Source organism: Armigeres subalbatus, chromosome 3 (genome assembly GCF_024139115.2).
Source record: "Armigeres subalbatus isolate Guangzhou_Male chromosome 3, GZ_Asu_2, whole genome shotgun sequence".
Taxonomy (NCBI): domain Eukaryota; kingdom Metazoa; phylum Arthropoda; class Insecta; order Diptera; family Culicidae; genus Armigeres; species Armigeres subalbatus.
The window spans coordinates 727,658-748,307 of record NC_085141.1 but is presented as its reverse complement, the minus strand read 5'-3'; the positions used below and the strand labels follow the sequence as shown (position 1 = coordinate 748,307).

The 20,650-nt window shown below is 47.8% G+C and overlaps 1 protein-coding gene across 2 annotated transcripts in view; it reads right to left on the bottom strand.

Annotated features, from left to right (window-relative positions):
- The window catches only part of LOC134220508 (succinate--CoA ligase [ADP/GDP-forming] subunit alpha, mitochondrial), a 28,502-nt gene extending 8,208 nt beyond the window's left edge, over window positions 1–20,294 (bottom strand). The window contains exons 1-4 of one of the 2 annotated variants that reach the window (XM_062699586.1): window positions 20,174–20,294; window positions 19,992–20,115; window positions 19,290–19,735; window positions 18,347–18,631 (exon numbers count right to left, since the gene is read on the bottom strand). In XM_062699586.1, the coding sequence (XP_062555570.1) occupies window positions 18,347–18,631; window positions 19,290–19,735; window positions 19,992–20,028 (768 nt within the window). In that variant the 5' untranslated portion in view covers window positions 20,029–20,115; window positions 20,174–20,294. The remainder of the gene's footprint in view (window positions 1–18,346; window positions 18,632–19,289; window positions 19,736–19,991; window positions 20,116–20,173) is intronic. The other variant, XM_062699587.1, reaches the window with a different exon arrangement.
- Window positions 20,295–20,650: the final 356 nt, after the last annotated feature.

Genomic DNA, 20,650 nt, shown 5'->3' with positions numbered 1-20,650 from the left:
GCATTCGCAGAACGCAGAAAGGCGAGATGATCCTCGTCCTGAAGCGAGATGCTGCGCGGAAGAGTTCCGCGTATAAAAAGTTGACAGAAGAGGTGTTGGGTGATGCGGTTCAGGTGAGAGCCCTATGCCCAATAGAGGTAATTCAATGCTGATGCCTGGACGAAATTACCCATCCGGTGGGCTGGCCTGTCCGACCTCCAGACGGGCTCGGTCATGCAACTAGCTCAGCTAAATATTAACTACTGTGAGGCAGCGCAAGCGCTGCTACAACAGTCGGTACACGAGAATAAGACTGATGTTCCCTTGTTGTAAGACCCGTACCGCATCCCTGCTAAACATAGCAGGTTGGTTGCGGATAGGTCCGGAATAGTGACCATCTGGACTTGAGGGTGGTACCCCATCCAGGAGATAGTGTCATCTCCTGATGATGAGGGTTACGTTATAGCAAAGGTAAACGGAATTTACTAACACGAGCATGTGACGTGACAATGCCCAGGAGGACTATGCCAACCGGCAACCGCAAACTAGTGCACTGGTAGACGAGCACGATAGCTGATCTTCGCAGAACCTGTCTTAGAAGCTAAAAGAAGGTTGAGACGTGCTATGACCGAGGCGGACAGGCTAGAAGGATGCCAGATGTTCCAAACAGCTAGAAGATATCTGAACTACGAAATCAAATGTAGTAGGAGAGCCTGCTTTGAAGAGCTGTGTAGGATGGCCAATAATACTCCATGGGGGGATGCATACAGGATAGTGATGGCTAGGACCAACAGCACACCTCCTGAGAAATCCACGGAAATGTTAGCCAGGATCGTTGAAAGTTTGTTCCCGAAGCATGACTTATCGAACTGGCCCGCTACACCGTACGAGTCAATGAACGTGGTACCGCTAGTGACTAACGATGAGCTTATCGCCGTTGCAAGAAAACTTAAGCTAACTAAGGCACCAGGGCCAAACTGTATTCCTAGTTTGGTCCTTAAGCACGCGGTTCTTGCCGCTTGCCTGGACGAAGGAAACTTCCCAGATCGTTGGAAACGGCAGAAGTTGGCGCAATTGCCTAAGCCTGGAAAATCCCCGGGAGAGCCTTCGGCATACAGACCAATTTGCCTACTCGACACAACTAGTAAGTTGTTAGAGAGGGTGATCCTGAATAGATTGGCGGACTATACGGAGTGTGCTGGTACTTATCAAGCAACCAATATGGGTTCCGTAAAGGCCGTTCTACCTTGGAAGCAATTCGGTCGGAAAAGGAAACGGCTTAGATAGCACGTGGTTTGAATAGGAGAGGTATTAGGTACTGTGCATTGTTACACTAGATGTGAAGAATGCATTTAATAACGCTAGCTGAGTAGATATAGCTGATTCCCTGCATCGCTTGAGAGTCCCTGATTATCTGTGCAGGATTCTGAAAAGCTATTTTCGCTGGTCAGCAGTCGATTAAAGTTTCAGCAGGTGTTCCACAGGGATCGATCCTCGGACCGGTTTTGTAGAATATCATGTATGACGGGGTATTACGCTTAAATCTCCCGGCTGGTGTGAAAAAAGAAGGCTCTGCGGATGATGTAATGCTAGATGTCACAGGGGACACTCTCGACGAAGTTAAAATTGAAAGCTTCGTACGCGATTAGCCAACTAAAGGAGGTTGGCGTTAGCACATCACAAGACTGAGGTTGTTGTGGTGCATAACCACCATGGGTTGCAGCAAGCGAGGATCAACGTAGGGTTAGTTAACACAGTTAACTCCGTAAGGTCATGAAAGCCTCTGGGCGTGATGATTGACGATAAGCTCAATTTTACGAGCCACGTAGATTATGTATGCCAAAGGGATGCCTGGGTATGCTGGGATGATGTCGATAGACATACTTCTGGAGGAAGATGTGGAGTGCTTCAACGACAGGCACTTGCTGCAAATGCGATATGTCAAGAGTGCAGCTTCATTGCTCAAATGGCAAAGAGCGTGGGACACTGCAGTCAAAGGTCGTTGGACCCACAGACTGATTCCGGAGGTATCGAATGGATTAGTAGGAAGCATGGTCAGGTCAACTTCAACCTATCACAGGTGTTGTCTGAAAATGGCTGCTTTAAAAAGTTCCTGCAAGTTCCTGTTCGGGTTCGCAGATTTTGCGGACTGCCCGGAATGTGTAGGTGAGGTAGGGGGACCTCCGTATGTAGATATAGAGGTCATTGCGGTTTACGCGTGGCGTTTGTTGTCGGGGTGCTTGTCTCCTACGCGAGTTTCTGATACAGACCGATAGGTTACTATCATAGCTTGCCATCGACGGGTGGTGAGGTTACCACCCTTGAAGTTGATGTTGCGTTATAACGTTGCGTTAGCATAGGCGTGAACGTTCTCAATAGTCCTACCCTGATGTATTGCTTAATTGCGGGCCGGCGGGGAATATGGACTGGCGAAAGGGTTTTGGTTTTAGTGGGTCAGGTGATCCCATTAACTTCCTCAGGTGTCTGTTTACAGATTTCCGTTTACCCTTGCTCAAGAAAAAAAAGCCTTTTATTAGTAAAACTGGTTCCAATACATCTTCGGACTTAAACAAGTTCCATTAGCTAATAATAAGATCACAGATGACCTGAATCAAAAGTAACTTGAAGATGTCTACAATATGCTAGGAGCTTACACTGGAGGCAATGGCTGGCGGGTTGAGGCATTGACAATGTTTTATAAATGATTTTTCAAACCAATTTTTTTTTATTACGAGTTTACAGCAGCAACATAATGCTTCTTTGCATTATTAAATACGTGGAGTTTAAAGATCTCCTTCTTCTTCTTCTCTGGCATTACATCCCCCACTGGGATATTGCCGCCTTGCAGTTTAGTTTCTAAGTTTCTGCGAGGTTTCTAAGCCAAATTACCATTTGTGCATTCGTATATCATGAGGCTAAGACGATGATACTTTTATGCCCAGGGAAGCCGAGACAATTTCCAAGATGAAAATTGCCTAGACCAGTACCGGAAATCGAGCCCAGTCACCCTCAGCATGGTCTTGCTTTGTAGCCGCGCGTCTTATCGCACGGCTAAGGAGGGCCCCATCTTCTTCTATTCAGCGATCTATATATTGCCCATAATGTCCTTTGAAAGTGAAACGATTGAAGGCCACACATAGGGCTTACAACTCGTTTACAAACTTGTTTTGGATTTCTTCACACCTCATCAATTTTTACATTTCCACGGATTTCAAACTATCTTGCAAATCGGTCCATCCGTTCGTAAGTTAAATCACTCCAAAGAAATGCAAACTCATTTTTTTTTAATGAATAACTCTCCCTGTTATAATTTTGTTTTTCATTCCTGATCGGGATAGCTTTGCATCCGAAGACTTCTCGGTTCAGGAAACTACTATTGCGCCCAAGATTGGCAAGTGTGGCCTCGAAATCGTAACCCCGAACGCCGGAGTGGCCGGGTACGCCATAGTTTGGTTGTTGTTTAGTCGGTGCTTATTCCATTTGAAAAATCGCTCCAGCTTCGTTCTTTTTCCTCCCGCATGGTTTGTCTGGCAGTAGACGCTTCTTGGCCTTTTCCGGGATTGCTTCTTGTGCGGCTTAGAATTGTTTGGAATAACTCGATGATCGTTGTCGGTGGGCTGGCCTCCAGTTCTCCCTTGATCAGCTGCTGCTAGCTGTTCCAGTCGACTTGGTTGTAAAGCCAGCGCGGTCTTCGGGTGATTTCGGTGGCAGCCGTTCGCGTCGCTCAGGATGACACCATAGGTGGAGAAAGCTTGTCGAAAATTGTCTCAATCATGCCTTGGAGGTCCTGGCATCTTCCATTGGCGATGTAAATTGAGGCGATAGTGACGGTGAAGGGCTACTCAATGCAACGCCGCGGACTTACCGCGGCGAACCATTTGCAGCTCTTGAATCGCGATCGGCATCTCTCTGGCTGGCTGCCAGCAGCTCCAGGTTACCCGGGTTGTTGAAGTACCTGTGGATGTTCCACTGGAGTGCCGATGGTGCATTGCCAGGTGCTGAGGTCCAGGTCCGGGACCCGTAACGGACGGGTCAAAGACGGTGTCCGGCGGAGGTGTGCTCACCTCAGAGCTCTTCTGGTGAAGCTCTGGTTTTTTAATGATGAGTGGCCGGGCTAAAAGGAACCGTTTGGACCAAATCTACGTTTGTGGAGCCTGTCGTAGTGTTCGGGGGAGACAAGTACGAAGGCTTGCGGATGATGATCTTCGGTTGCAGGAATAACATCCGAGTGTCGGGAGTTGACACCAGTTCTCGCTAGGGTGTAACGTTCGCACTGACGGGGACCTGGCTACTCGGATGCTCGTCTGCGGCTTGAAAGTTTCTGTGCGATCGGAGTGCGTAAGACGTGTTGGTGGGTGGTGAAAGGAAGTGTGTAGTTTGAGTAACTGATTCTCGTCTGGGAGACCAACCTGCACATTTCTGTGATGTGTTCCAGTGTTATCAATTGGGTTGAATATGGAGAGGGTGGTCTCGATCGAAATTACTGGTGTATAAGAAAAGCAGACTGGCCTTGTAATCTAGTGAAGTAGTCGCTGCACTCGTTTGAATCCCTCGACGAAGGATCACGTTTTGGAATTTATGTTGGTGTCACGACAATGTTGTCGCTGTCACTGAAGGTCTCATACCATTCTTCCATTCTTGGTTTGTCCGCTTTGATTATTTCCATGTGCGTTTTGTCTGACATTTCCCCCTTGCTCGTTTCCTTGTTCTTTTTCTGGGCCTTGCTCTTTGTCGGTTCTACATTGATCATCGTTCTTAACCGTGCCACTGTTGCGGTGAGTATTGCCACCTGCTGGCTGACCAGTTATTTGATTGTGCCACTCCTCTGCACAGCCTTGATGCGGTATTCGAACTCCGATTGGTTTGGATTTGGTTGTTGCAATAATAATAATAATAATAATAATAATAATAATAATAATAATAATAATAATAGATACCTTTAGTCCTCTATGGTTTTGCCTTGCCATGAACCCTCTTAGCAGAGCACTCAACCAACACAACTATGGCTATCATTTGAAGGGTGGGGAAAGGAGTACAAACATTACCCACACCTTCTTTATGGACGACTTGAAGCTGTTTGCGGAATCTGTGGAGAAGCTGCACCAATTTCTGCGGCTTGTAACGGTATTCAGCAACGACATCCGGATGGAGTTTGGTATCGATAAATGTCGATCCATACATCTACACCGGGGTCACCTGGTGGATGCCGACAGTTTCCGCGTCAACGAACAGGAGGAGATTCGAAACATGGTTGAAGGCGAAACGTACAAGTTCCTAGGTTTCCTGCAACTGAAAGGAATTCGCCATACAACGATCAAGAAAGAGCTGCAGGAAAAGTTCTTGCATCGTGTCAACGGTATTTTGAAGAGCCTCTTGTCGGCCGGCAACAAGGTGAAGGCGATAAACACGTTTGCTGTGCCCTTGTTGACATACAGTTTCGGGGTGGTGAAGTGGACCAAGACTGACTTGGAGGCGTTAGAACGAGCAGTACGAGTGGCGTTCACTAAGCATCGCATGCGCCATCCAAAATCGTCCATTGAGAGAGTCACCCTGCCACGTACAGTAGGAGGAAGAGGTGTCACCGATATACAAACACTATGTGTTTCCCAGATCCAGCAGTTGCGAAGATACTTCGTGGAAAGCCAGAACCGCCACGAAATCTATCGCGCTGTGTGTGAAGCTGACCACGGATTCAGTGCCCTGCATCTGGCGCAGGAGGACTATCAGCTGAATTGCGACATCAAATCTGTCGACGAGATGATCGCATCGTGGAAGCAGAAGGAGTTACATGGGACGCACCCCATCAACTGGAGCTGGAATATATCGACAAAGCGGCGTCGAATACGTGGCTGGTGCGGGGTGAACTCTTCTCGGAAACAGAAGGATTCATGGTAGCCATCCAGGACCGGGTAATTGCGACGAAGAACTATCGGCACTATATATTGCACGAAAACGTGGAGGACCGCTGCAGGAAGTGCAATTCAGTAGGAGAGACGATCGAACATATCGTGTCCGGGTGTTCAGCCTTAGCTGATTCAGCCTATCTCGGTCGTCATAACGAAGTAGCCAAGATTGTGCACCAACAGCTTGCTTTAAAGCACAACTTGGTTAACCAGTTTGTCGCCTACTACAAATATGTGCCTGTCCCGGTTCTGGAAAATAGTTTCGTGAAGCTGTACTGGGATCGCGAGATCATAACGGATGTCCTCATTCGTGCCAATCGGCCCGATATTGTGGTCTACGACAAAAGGATGAAGCGGGTAACCCTCATCGACATTGCTGTACCGCTAGACCATAATGTCCAAACAACATTCTCCAACAAGATAACGAAGTACCACGACTTGGCGGAGGAGTTGAAGCAGATGTGGCACCTGGAGGACGTGCGTATAATTCCGGTTGTTATCTCAGCAACCGGAATCGTCCTGAAATCTCTTCTGAGATCCTTAGGAGAGCTGGAACTATCTCATAACCTCCATAGCAACAAAAAAGACAGTGGTTCTTGGAAATTGCAGCATCGTAAGAAGATTCCTGAATCACCATAACTAATACATCCGGTGCAAACGTTTATTATAGGATTTTAAGTCAACCGGCGAATGAGATCCACAGAGCCTAATCCCCTTTGGCATTCAGATTGCCCGGGGTAGGTGAAAATTCCCAGCACGCTTGCTGAGGAAGTGCCAAAACTCTATAATAATAACGGATCATGTGGACAAGGGAGATGAATCAGTACGTGATCCGTTGCTACTACGTTTGCACCAGGATGGAGACGGATATGTCCGGCAGACCGGCGATGCTGGAGATGTTCAATGAGAGGTTCCCTCGGTTTGCACCCCAACTTGACCAGAACAAGTTGTACACACGCCAGAGAGCTATTATGTCACATAATATGCTGACTCCAGAAGACGTAGAGTACATCAAGCGGGAAGTGCAGAGGGAATTAGGAGAGGAGGAGGAGGCAAGATCGAGCGATACGTCGAGAAGGAGTTCTGTTGGGTTGGATGCATCAATCGCAAGTAACCGTCGCGATTCGATTGCACCCGCTGCTCCAGGACCAACAGTGGAATTGCAACGACAGCAATTGAAGGACGAACTAGCTAATCATATGGGCACAGCAGTTACACAGTTCCGTGGGACAGACCCCATGTCCCGACACCGGATACCCAAGTTGCAGTACTCCTATCGGTTGACGAGTACAGTAAGCATCCTTAACCAGGATATTTTGCCACAGTACTTGGAAACCGTGGAGAACCTTGAGGAGCTGCAATTTATCGTGTATTCGGCTGCAGTGGCTGTTGTAAGAACGTTGGGATTGCGAACGCGCCCACAAGGTGAGAGTGATGGACGCGCACGCCCCAAAGCACGAAAACCCGCGTGGATGCGACGTCTGGAGACCCGCATCGCCACACTGCGGTCAAAGGTTGGTCGATTAACACAGTACAAGCAGGGGAATCGATCAACCAGGCTAGTTCGGAATGTTGCTGAAATTGTGAAACCCACAGAACTCCGTGATCTCACCGAGGCGAACATAACTGAGATCCTCGACACCCATGTACAGCGGTTGAGTGCTCTTGCTAAACGACTGCGACGTTATGGAGAATGTTCGAAGAGGAAGGAGCAAAATCGAATGTTCAACATCAACGAAAGGGAGTTCTACAACCACATCCGAAACGACAAAGCCGACTTTGGCGAGGGCCTTCCGGAGATTGGAGAAGTCACGCAGTTTTGGTCCAATCTATGGGAGAACCCCGTCATACACAACGGCGATGGGGTGTGGATGGCAGAAGAAGAGCAATATTGTGGTGGAATTGGAGACATGACCGCTATCAACGTGACCGCCCAAGACATACGTGAAGCTACTCGGTATACCAGGAATTGGGCTGCACCAGGACCCGATTTTGTGCATAATTTCTGGTATAAAAACTCACAACAGTCCACGGGCGGATGGCGGAATGCTTCAACACGGTACTAGATAACCCCGGGCAGCTACCGGAATTCATCACTAGGGGTGTCACTTATCTTCTGCCGAAGGATCGGAACACTTTGAACCCAGCCAAGTACAGACCAATAACGTGCCTTTCGAGTCTGTACAAAGTGCTGTCATCGGTAATAGCGAGGAGGGTGCAGAACCATTGCGACGTCAACAACCTGATGACCGAGGAACAAAAGGTTGTCGACGTAACACACGAGGCTGCAAGGATCAGGTCATCATTGATGCAGTCGTTGTTGGGCAGGCCACCCACAAGCAAAGAAACCTGAGCATGGCGTATATCGACTATAAAAAGGCATACGACTCAGTACCTCACTCGTACCTTCTTAAGGTACTGCAGTTGTATAAGATAGACGGTAACGTCATCAGGCTAATGCAGCACGCTATGGGGATGTGGAGCACATCCCTACACATTACCGACGGAGAAAAGGTGTTACGGTCCAGGACTCTCAGCATCAGGAGGGGCATATTCCAAGGCGATACCTTTAGTCCTCTATGGTTTTGCCTTGCCATGAACCCTCTTAGCAGAGCACTCAACCAACACAACTATGGCTATCATTTGAAGGGTGGGGAAAGGAGTACAAACATTACCCACACCTTCTTTATGGACGACTTGAAGCTGTTTGCGGAATCTGTGGAGAAGCTGCACCAATTTCTGCGGCTTGTAACGGTATTCAGCAACGACATCCGGATGGAGTTTGGTATCGATAAATGTCGATCCATACATCTACACCGGGGTCACCTGGTGGATGCCGACAGTTTCCGCGTCAACGAACAGGAGGAGATTCGAAACATGGTTGAAGGCGAAACGTACAAGTTCCTAGGTTTCCTGCAACTGAAAGGAATTCGCCATACAACGATCAAGAAAGAGCTGCAGGAAAAGTTCTTGCATCGTGTCAACGGTATTTTGAAGAGCCTCTTGTCGGCCGGCAACAAGGTGAAGGCGATAAACACGTTTGCTGTGCCCTTGTTGACATACAGTTTCGGGGTGGTGAAGTGGACCAAGACTGACTTGGAGGCGTTAGAACGAGCAGTACGAGTGGCGTTCACTAAGCATCGCATGCGCCATCCAAAATCGTCCATTGAGAGAGTCACCCTGCCACGTACAGTAGGAGGAAGAGGTGTCACCGATATACAAACACTATGTGTTTCCCAGATCCAGCAGTTGCGAAGATACTTCGTGGAAAGCCAGAACCGCCACGAAATCTATCGCGCTGTGTGTGAAGCTGACCACGGATTCAGTGCCCTGCATCTGGCGCAGGAGGACTATCAGCTGAATTGCGACATCAAATCTGTCGACGAGATGATCGCATCGTGGAAGCAGAAGGAGTTACATGGGACGCACCCCATCAACTGGAGCTGGAATATATCGACAAAGCGGCGTCGAATACGTGGCTGGTGCGGGGTGAACTCTTCTCGGAAACAGAAGGATTCATGGTAGCCATCCAGGACCGGGTAATTGCGACGAAGAACTATCGGCACTATATATTGCACGAAAACGTGGAGGACCGCTGCAGGAAGTGCAATTCAGTAGGAGAGACGATCGAACATATCGTGTCCGGGTGTTCAGCCTTAGCTGATTCAGCCTATCTCGGTCGTCATAACGAAGTAGCCAAGATTGTGCACCAACAGCTTGCTTTAAAGCACAACTTGGTTAACCAGTTTGTCGCCTACTACAAATATGTGCCTGTCCTGGTTCTGGAAAATAGTTTCGTGAAGCTGTACTGGGATCGCGAGATCATAACGGATGTCCTCATTCGTGCCAATCGGCCCGATATTGTGGTCTACGACAAAAGGATGAAGCGGGTAACCCTCATCGACATTGCTGTACCGCTAGACCATAATGTCCAAACAACATTCTCCAACAAGATAACGAAGTACCACGACTTGGCGGAGGAGTTGAAGCAGATGTGGCACCTGGAGGACGTGCGTATAATTCCGGTTGTTATCTCAGCAACCGGAATCGTCCCGAAATCTCTTCTGAGATCCTTAGGAGAGCTGGAACTATCTCATAACCTCCATAGCATCCAAAAGACAGTGGTTCTTGGAACTTGCAGCATCGTAAGAAGATTCCTGAATCACCATAACTAATACATCCGGTGCAAACGTTTATTATAGGATTTTAAGTCAACCGGCGAATGAGATCCACAGAGCCTAATCCCCTTTGGCATTCAGATTGCCCGGGGTAGGTGAAAATTCCCAGCACGCTTGCTGAGGAAGTGCCAAAACTCTATAATAATAATAATACAGACAATAACGTGCCTTTCGAGTCTGTACAAAGTGCTGTCATCGGTAATAGCGAGGAAATAGTAACCCAAATATGGAGTTACGCTCAAGAACAATACCACCCATGCGATTGCCCGAGGAGGGAGCCCCTACTGGAGCTGGTCCTGGAACGGGGGACAGAGCGAGCGGCCAGCGGCTAGAGGAAGGAGAGGTGCAACAGCGACCCTCTAGTCATCGGGCTCAGCCCGTGCCGACCAGGCAAAACAGAAACGGCAGCAGAAGAAATCACCAAGGCAATGCTGCACCTGCTGATGTTGCTGTGGTTGATCGACGTCAATCACTCACGTTAGCGGGCCGCCGACGGCAACGGATCATGTGGACAAGGGAGATGAATCAGTACGTGATCCGTTGCTACTACGTTTGCACCAGGATGGAGACGGATATGTCCGGCAGACCGGCGATGCTGGAGATGTTCAATGAGAGGTTCCTCGGTTTGCACCCCAGCTTGACCAGAACAAATTGTACACACGCCAGAGAGCTATTATGTCACATAATATGCTGACTCCAGAAGACGTAGAGTACATCAAGCGGGAAGTGCAGAGGGAATTAGGAGAGGAGGAGCAGGCAAGATCGAGCGATACGTCGAGAAGGAGTTCTGTTGGGTTGGATGCATCAATCGCAAGTAACCGTCGCGATTCGATTGCACCCGCCGCTCCAGGACCAACAGTGGAATTGCAACGACAGCAATTAAAGGACGAACTAGCTAATCATATGGGCACAGCAGTTACACAGTTCCGTGGGACAGACCCCATGTCCCGACACCGGATACCCAAGTTGCAGTACTCCTATCGGTTGACGAGTACAGTAAGCATCCTTAACCAGGATATTTTGCCACAGTACTTGGAAACCGTGGAGAACCTTGAGGAGCTGCAATTTATCGTGTATTCGGCTGCAGTGGCTGTTGTAAGAACGTTGGGATTGCGAACGCGCCCACAAGGTGAGAGTGATGGACGCGCACGCCCCAAAGCACGAAAACCCGCGTGGATGCGACGTCTGGAGACCCGCATCGCCACACTGCGGTCAAAGGTTGGTCGATTAACACAGTACAAGAAGGGGAATCGATCAACCAGGCTAGTTCGGAATGTTGCTGAAATTGTGAAACCCACAGAACTCCGTGATCTCACTGAGGCGAACATAACTGAGATCCTCGACACCCATGTACAGCGGTTGAGTGCTCTTGCTAAGCGACTGCGACGTTATGGAGAATGTTCGAAGAGGAAGGAGCAAAATCGAATGTTCAACATCAACGAAAGGGAGTTCTACAACCACATCCGAAACGACAAAGCCGACTTTGGCGAGGGCCTTCCGGAGATTGGAGAAGTCACGCAGTTTTGGTCCAATCTATGGGAGAACCCCGTCATACACAACGGCGACGGCGTGGATGGCAGAAGAAGAGCAATATTGTGGTGGAATTGGAGACATGACCGCTATCAACGTGACCGCCCAAGACATACGTGAGGCTACTCGGTATGCCAGGAACTGGGCTGCACCCGGACCCGATTTTGTGCATAATTTCTGGTATAACAAACTCACACCGATCCATGGGCGGATGGCGGAATGCTTCAACACGGTACTAGATAACCCCGGGCAGCTACCGGAATTCATCACTAGGGGTGTCACTTATCTTCTGCCGAAGGATCGGAACACTTTGAACCCAGCCAAGTACAGACCAATAACGTGCCTTTCGAGTCTGTACAAAGTGCTGTCATCGGTAATAGCGAGGAGGGTGCAGAACCATTGCGACGTCAACAACCTGATGACCGAGGAACAAAAGGTTGTCGACGTAACACACGAGGCTGCAAGGATCAGGTCATCATTGATGCAGTCGTTGTTGGGCAGGCCACCCACAAGCAAAGAAACCTGAGCATGGCGTATATCGACTATAAAAAGGCATACGACTCAGTACCTCACTCGTACCTTCTTAAGGTACTGCAGTTGTATAAGATAGACGGTAACGTCATCAGGCTAATGCAGCACGCTATGGGGATGTGGAGCACATCCCTACACATTACCGACGGAGAAAAGGTGTTACGGTCCAGGACTCTCAGCATCAGGAGGGGCATATTCCAAGGCGATACCTTTAGTCCTCTATGGTTTTGCCTTGCCATGAACCCTCTTAGCAGAGCACTCAACCAACACAACTATGGCTATCATTTGAAGAGTGGGGAAAGGAGTACAAACATTACCCACACCTTCTTTATGGACGACTTGAAGCTGTTTGCGGAATCTGTGGAGAAGCTGCATCAATTTCTGCGGCTTGTAACGGTATTCAGCAACGACATCCGGATGGAGTTTGGTATCGATAAATGTCGATCCATACATCTACACCGGGGTCACCTGGTGGATGCCGACAGTTTCCGCGTCAACGAACAGGAGGAGATTCGAAACATGGTTGAAGGCGAAACGTACAAGTTCCTAGGTTTCCTGCAACTGAAAGGAATTCGCCATACGACGATCAAGAAAGAGCTGCAGGAAAAGTTCTTGCATCGTGTCAACGGTATTTTGAAGAGCCTCTTGTCGGCCGGCAACAAGGTGAAGGCGATAAACACGTTTGCTGTGCCCTTGTTGACATACAGTTTCGGGGTGGTGAAGTGGACCAAGACTGACTTGGAGGCGTTAGAACGAGCAGTACGAGTGGCGTTCACTAAGCATCGCATGCGTCATCCAAAATCGTCCATTGAGAGAGTCACCCTGCCACGTACAGTAGGAGGAAGAGGCGTCACCGATATACAAACACTATGTGTTTCTCAGATCCAGCAGTTGCGAAGATACTTCGTGGAAAGCCAGAACCGCCACGAAATCTATCGCGCTGTGTGTGAAGCAGACCACGGATTCAGTGCCCTGCATCTGGCGCAGGAGGACTATCAGCTGAATTGCGACATCAAATCTGTCGACGAGATGATCGCATCGTGGAAGCAGAAGGAGTTACATGGGACGCACCCCCATCAACTGGAGCTGGAATATATCGACAAAGCGGCGTCGAATACGTGGCTGGTGCGGGGTGAACTCTTCTCGGAAACAGAAGGATTCATGGTAGCCATCCAGGACCGGGTAATTGCGACGAAGAACTATCGGCACTATATATTGCACGAAAACGTGGAGGACCGCTGCAGGAAGTGCAATTCAGTAGGAGAGACGATCGAACATATCGTGTCCGGGTGTTCAGCCTTAGCTGATTCAGCCTATCTCGGTCGTCATAACGAAGTAGCCAAGATTGTGCACCAACAGCTTGCTTTAAAGCACAACTTGGTTAACCAGTTTGTCGCCTACTACAAATATGTGCCTGTCCCGGTTCTGGAAAATAGTTTCGTGAAGCTGTACTGGGATCGCGAGATCATAACGGATGTCCTCATTCGTGCCAATCGGCCCGATATTGTGGTCTACGACAAAAGGATGAAGCGGGTAACCCTCATCGACATTGCTGTACCGCTAGACCATAATGTCCAAACAACATTCTCCAACAAGATAACGAAGTACCACGACTTGGCGGAGGAGTTGAAGCAGATGTGGCACCTGGAGGACGTGCGTATAATTCCGGTTGTTATCTCAGCTACCGGAATCGTCCCGAAATCTCTTCTGAGATCCTTAGGAGAGCTGGAACTATCTCATAACCTCCATAGCATCCAAAAGACAGTGGTTCTTGGAACTTGCAGCATCGTAAGAAGATTCCTGAACCACCATAACTAATACATCCGGTGCAAACGTTTATTATAGGATTTTAAGTCAACCGGCGAATGAGATCCACAGAGCCTACCTTTGGCATTCAGATTGCCCGGGGTAGGTGAAAATTCCCAGCACGCCTGCTGAGGAAGTGCCAAAACTCTATAATAATAATAATAATAATAAATAGGTGGGAGCTCAGGTGAAATACCCTGGGCGTCCATGAAAAACCACCATTTCGAGTAGGTGGGAGCCGAAGGCCCAATTCCTAAGCACCAATGACCACCCTCGGGCGAGCACTGGCGTTTGAACCTAGCTATTTAGCACTGTAAAGAATTAAATAACTTTACAGAACCCGTAGCTTCCGGGAATGAAAGCACACCCAAATATGGAGTTACGCTCAAGAACAATACCACCCATGCGATTGCCCGAGGAGGGAGCCCCTACTGGAGCTGGTCCTGGAACGGGGACAGAGCGAGCGGCCAGCGGCTAGAGGAAGGAGAGGTGCAACAGCGACCCTCTAGTCATCGGGCTCAGCCCGTGCCGACAAGGCAAAACAGAAACGGCAGCAGAAGAAATCACCAAGGCAATGCTGCACCTGCTGATGTTGCTGTGGTTGATCGACGTCAATCACTCACGTTAGCGGGCCGCCGACGGCAACGGATCATGTGGACAAGGGAGATGAATCAGTACGTGATCCGTTGCTACTACGTTTGCACCAGGATGGAGACGGATATGTCCGGCAGACCGGCGATGCTGGAGATGTTCAATGAGAGGTTCCCTCGGTTTGCACCCCAGCTTGACCAGAACAAATTGTACACACGCCAGAGAGCTATTATGTCACATAATATGCTGACTCCAGAAGACGTAGAGTACATCAAGCGGGAAGTGCAGAGGGAATTAGGAGAGGAGGAGGAGGCAAGATCGAGCGATACGTCGAGAAGGAGTTCTGTTGGGTTGGATGCATCAATCGCAAGTAACCGTCGCGATTCGATTGCACCCAACAGTGGAATTGCAACGACAGCAATTGAAGGACGAACTAGCTAATCATATGGGCACAGCAGTTACACAGTTCCGTGGGACAGACCCCATGTCCCGACACCGGATACCCAAGTTGCAGTACTCCTATCGGTTGACGAGTACAGTAAGCATCCTTAACCAGGATATTTTGCCACAGTACTTGGAAACCGTGGAGAACCTTGAGGAGCTGCAATTTATCGTGTATTCGGCTGCAGTGGCTGTTGTAAGAACGTTGGGATTGCGAACGCGCCCACAAGGTGAGAGTGATGGACGCGCACGCCCCAAAGCACGAAAACCCGCGTGGATGCGACGTCTGGAGAACCGCATCGCCATACTGCGGTCAAAGGTTGGTCGATTAACACAGTACAAGCAGGGGAATCGATCAACCAGGCTAGTTCGGAATGTTGCTGAAATTGTGAAACCCACAGAACTCCGTGATCTCACCGAGGCGAACATAACTGAGATCCTCGACACCCATGTACAGCGGTTGAGTGCTCTTGCTAAACGACTGCGACGTTATGGAGAATGTTCGAAGAGGAAGGAGCAAAATCGAATGTTCAACATCAACGAAAGGGAGTTCTACAACCACATCCGAAATGACAAAGCCGACTTTGGCGAGGGCCTTCCGGAGATTGGAGAAGTCACGCAATTTTGGTCCAATCTATGGGAGAACCCCGTCATACACAACGGCGATGGGGTGTGGATGGCAGAAGAAGAGGAATATTGTGGTGGAATTGGAGACATGACCGCTATCAACGTGACCGCCCAAGACATACGTGAGGCTACTCGGTATACCAGGAATTGGGCTGCACCAGGACCCGATTTTGTGCATAATTTCTGGTATAAAAACTCACAACGGTCCACGGGCGGATGGCGGAATGCTTCAACACGGTACTAGATAACCCCGGGCAGCTACCGGAATTCATCACTAGAGGTGTCACTTATCTTCTGCCGAAGGATCGGAACACTTTGAACCCAGCCAAGTACAGACCAATAACGTGCCTTTCGAGTCTGTACAAAGTGCTGTCATCGGTAATAGCGAGGAGGGTGCAGAACCATTGCGACGTCAACAACCTGATGACCGAGGAACAAAAAGGTTGTCGACGTAACACACGAGGCTGCAAGGATCAGGTCATCATTGATGCAGTCGTTGTTGGGCAGGCCACCCACAAGCAAAGAAACCTGAGCATGGCGTATATCGACTATAAAAAGGCATACGCGACTCAGTACCTCACTCGTACCTTCTTGAGGTACTGCAGTTGTATAAGATAGACGGTAACGTCATCAGGCTAATGCAGCACGCTATGGGGATGTGGAGCACATCCCTACACATTACCGACGGAGAAAAGGTGTTACGGTCCAGGACTCTCAGCATCAGGAGGGTATTCCAAGGCGATACCTTTAGTCCTCTATGGTTTTGCCTTGCCATGAACCCTCTTAGCAGAGCACTCAACCAACACAACTATGGCTATCATTTGAAGAGTGGGGAAAGGAGTACAAACATTACCCACACCTTCTTTATGGACGACTTGAAGCTGTTTGCGGAATCTGTGGAGAAGCTGCACCAATTTCTGCGGCTTGTAACGGTATTCAGCAACGACATCCGGATGGAGTTTGGTATCGATAAATGTCGATCCATACATCTACACCGGGGTCACCTGGTGGATGCCGACAGTTTCCGCGTCAACGAACAGGAGGAGATTCGAAACATGGTTGAAGGCGAAACGTACAAGTTCCTAGGTTTCCTGCAACTGAAAGGAATTCGCCATACAACGATCAAGAAAGAGCTGCAGGAAAAGTTCTTGCATCGTGTCAACGGTATTTTGAAGAGCCTCTTGTCGGCCGGCAACAAGGTGAAGGCGATAAACACGTTTGCTGTGCCCTTGTTGACATACAGTTTCGGGGTGGTGAAGTGGACCAAGACTGACTTGGAGGCGTTAGAACGAGCAGTACGAGTGGCGTTCACTAAGCATCGCATGCGCCATCCAAAATCGTCCATTGAGAGAGTCACCCTGCCACGTACAGTAGGAGGAAGAGGCGTCACCGATATACAAACACTATGTGTTTCCCAGATCCAGCAGTTGCGAAGATACTTCGTGGAAAGCCAGAACCGCCACGAAATCTATCGCGCTGTGTGTGAAGCTGACCACGGATTCAGTGCCCTGCATCTGGCGCAGGAGGACTATCAGCTGAATTGCGACATCAAATCTGTCGACGAGATGATCGCATCGTGGAAGCAGAAGGAGTTACATGGGACGCACCCCCATCAACTGGAGCTGGAATATATCGACAAAGCCGCGTCGAATACGTGGCTGGTGCGGGGTGAACTCTTCTCGGAAACAGAAGGATTCATGGTAGCCATCCAGGACCGGGTAATTGCGACGAAGAACTATCGGCACTATATATTGCACGAAAACGTGGAGGACCGCTGCAGGAAGTGCAATTCAGTAGGAGAGACGATCGAACATATCGTGTCCGGGTGTTCAGCCTTAGCTGATTCAGCCTATCTCGGTCGTCATAACGAAGTAGCCAAGATTGTGCACCAACAGCTTGCTTTAAAGCACAACTTGGTTAATCAGTTTGTCGCCTACTACAAATATGTGCCTGTCCCGGTTCTGGAAAATAGTTTCGTGAAGCTGTACTGGGATCGCGAGATCATAACGGATGTCCTCATTCGTGCCAATCGGCCCGATATTGTGGTCTACGACAAGAGGATGAAGCGGGTAACCCTCATCGATATTGCTGTACCGCTAGACCATAATGTCCAAACAACATTCTCCAACAAGATAACGAAGTACCACGACTTGGCGGAGGAGTTGAAGCAGATGTGGCACCTGGAGGACGTGCGTATAATTCCGGTTGTTATCTCAGCAACCGGAATCGTCCGGAAATCTCTTCTGAGATCCTTAGGAGAGCTGGAACTATCTCATAACCTCCATAGCATCCAAAAGACAGTGGTTCTTGGAACTTGCAGCATCGTAAGAAGATTCCTGAACCACCATAACTAATACATCCGGTGCAAACGTTTATTATAGGATTTTAAGTCAACCGGCGAATGAGATCCACAGAGCCTAATCCCCTTTGGCATTCAGATTGCCCGGGGTAGGTGAAAATTCCCAGCACGCTTGCTGAGGAAGTGCCAAAACTCTATAATAATAATAATAATAATACCTTAACCTCCCGTCGGGTTTCGGGCGGCAATGTCCCAGTCAGTGGGGGATGTAATGCCAATAAATAAGAAGAACCGGATCTTTTAGATACTCTAAATACATCTCTCTAGAAACCGCGCAGAAACTCGTTTTTTTTTCTTTCGATTATTGGACTAGCATGATTACATGACCAAAAACAGCACAGCACAACACAATTTTGTTCGATCTTAAAACGATTGTCTGATCTATTCTACTATTCACTCACCTGATTATATTGCAACAGATAATCGGCTGCCTTTTCCTCGGCCACACCGCCAATCTCACCGATCAGAATAATTCCCTTCGTGTCCGGGTCCTTCAGGAAGACTTCCAAGCAGTCGATGAAATCCGTTCCATTGAAAGGATCGCCTCCGATACCAACGCAAAGCGTTTGACCGAGGCCCACCTCCGTCGTTTGATGCACGGCTTCGTATGTCAGGGTTCCTGAACGTGACACAACGCCAATTTTGCCGCGCTTGTGAATATGTCCGGGCATAATACCGATCTTGCACTACAAGTAAAAATGAACAATAATATGTTAATAATATACAAATGTAGGGTGCTTATTGAATAATGAACTGCAAGATAGCTATATCACAGTTGTGGGATGCAATGCCAGTAAAACATCTTATTCTTATAACGTCATAACTCTACGCACATACTGGTTGTGCGATTGATTGCCTGTCATCTGTCAACACGAAATACACAACTGCACACGAAGCTTTTCATCAGCAATTATAATTAACGAAAACAAATTTCAAAAATAATAATTATCGAAATAAATTATTATAAATATTTGATTTAAAGGTGTGTGCCAAAGTCTTGGACAAATTATTAAATTTGAAAAGATGAGGGTTTCCATAATTAATTGTGCAATGAGTCACACAGATTTCTCTTAGGCTTCGCGTATGTACCAGTAATTTTGTTTTCTATTCGAAAAATTCATATTCATTCAACACGTGTAATACAACATTTCGATCACCCATTACATTCACTTTTATTATCTTTTAATAAGAATATACAATGCAATAGCTTTTCGTTGATCAGAAGCAAAACAACAACGTCATTACCAACGAATGATGTTTGAACCCGAATTGACTTTTGCTCATTGATAAGCGCATGAAGAGCATAAAGGAAAATAATAAACTCGAATAGATAACGCAACTTACTTGTTCAGGAGCGATGATTCCCGGGCAGTTGGGGCCGACAAGGCGAGATTTATCCTGTGCCAACAAAGCGTGCTTCACTTTGACCATGTCGTGCTGGGGAACCCCCTCTGTGATACAAACAATCAGAGGTACCTCGGCCTCGATGGCCTCCATGATGGCATTGGCCGCACCAGGTGGTGGAACATAAATCACAGTTGCATCGGCACCGGTGGCAGCTTTCGCTTCCTTCACGGAGTTAAACACGGGCAGATTTAGGTGTTGGCGGCCTCCCTTGCCGGGGGACACTCCTCCGACCAGTTTCGATCCATACTCCAGAGCTTGCTGCGAGTGGAAGGTGCCCTGCTTTCCCGTGAATCCTTGGCAGATGACTTTGGAATTAGAGTTCAGCTTCAGATTCTTGCGGGTGCTTTCATAACTCGCGAATCGAACACTCGTTGTGAAACCGTCTGAAATATGGCATACAGGAAAATGTGGTGTGAATCATCATCATTCATTCGATTCGCGTCCAGCATTAAACTTTTGTTTGAATGTTCAAAGGTCATTCTCAAGTCCTAACATTTTGTTTGTTTTTTTTTGTCACACAGTATTAGTGGTGGAAATAACATATGTTTTAGTTGATTGGACCTAATTTTAGAAGACAGATTACATAATTCTTCCACAAGAAGGCAAATCATTGTCTAATGGAGGACGATTTTAACTTACCTTTCACTCGAGAAAAAAGTCTAGCACTTGCGGCCATGGCAGATTATTTGCTTGCTGTTCGTAATGGAATAGTCGCCAGAATCAGTGGATACTTCACTACCTTCGTTACTATCACTGGAATTTACTAGAAAAAAGAAAATGAAATTTAATTTAATTTTAGGTGCAAAAAAACTCTACTGCACCTTCTGTTGTTCGGCGAAGAAGTGAGAGACGTCTCTGTAGATCTGTCAATCAACATCAGCTTGCAACAAAGTTTATTGAAAATTCAGGAAATAGAAAAGTTTCGTACCCTTTAGAAACATCCAAAAATTGATTAGTTACCACCACACGGAAAAAATAAAAACCTAGAATAATCCACCTAGCGGTGATAATCTCTCTTCCATATAAATAATATTTATTTACATTAAATTCTTCAATCCTCGACGAATGCAAGCAAATTATGTATAATTGCTGGGACATGTTTTTTCATAGCATAGCATAGCATAGCATATCTGCCGTAATCTGAAAAAGTAACGTATACGCCATTTTCCAAAAATGGTGTTAACGAGTACTACTCATCGAGCTCTTTAACAGAAAAATGTAAAACATGCATGTTGTAAAATGGCTGTTACGTCACTTTTCCAGATTATGGCAGATATGTGATTGTACAAATCGTGGGT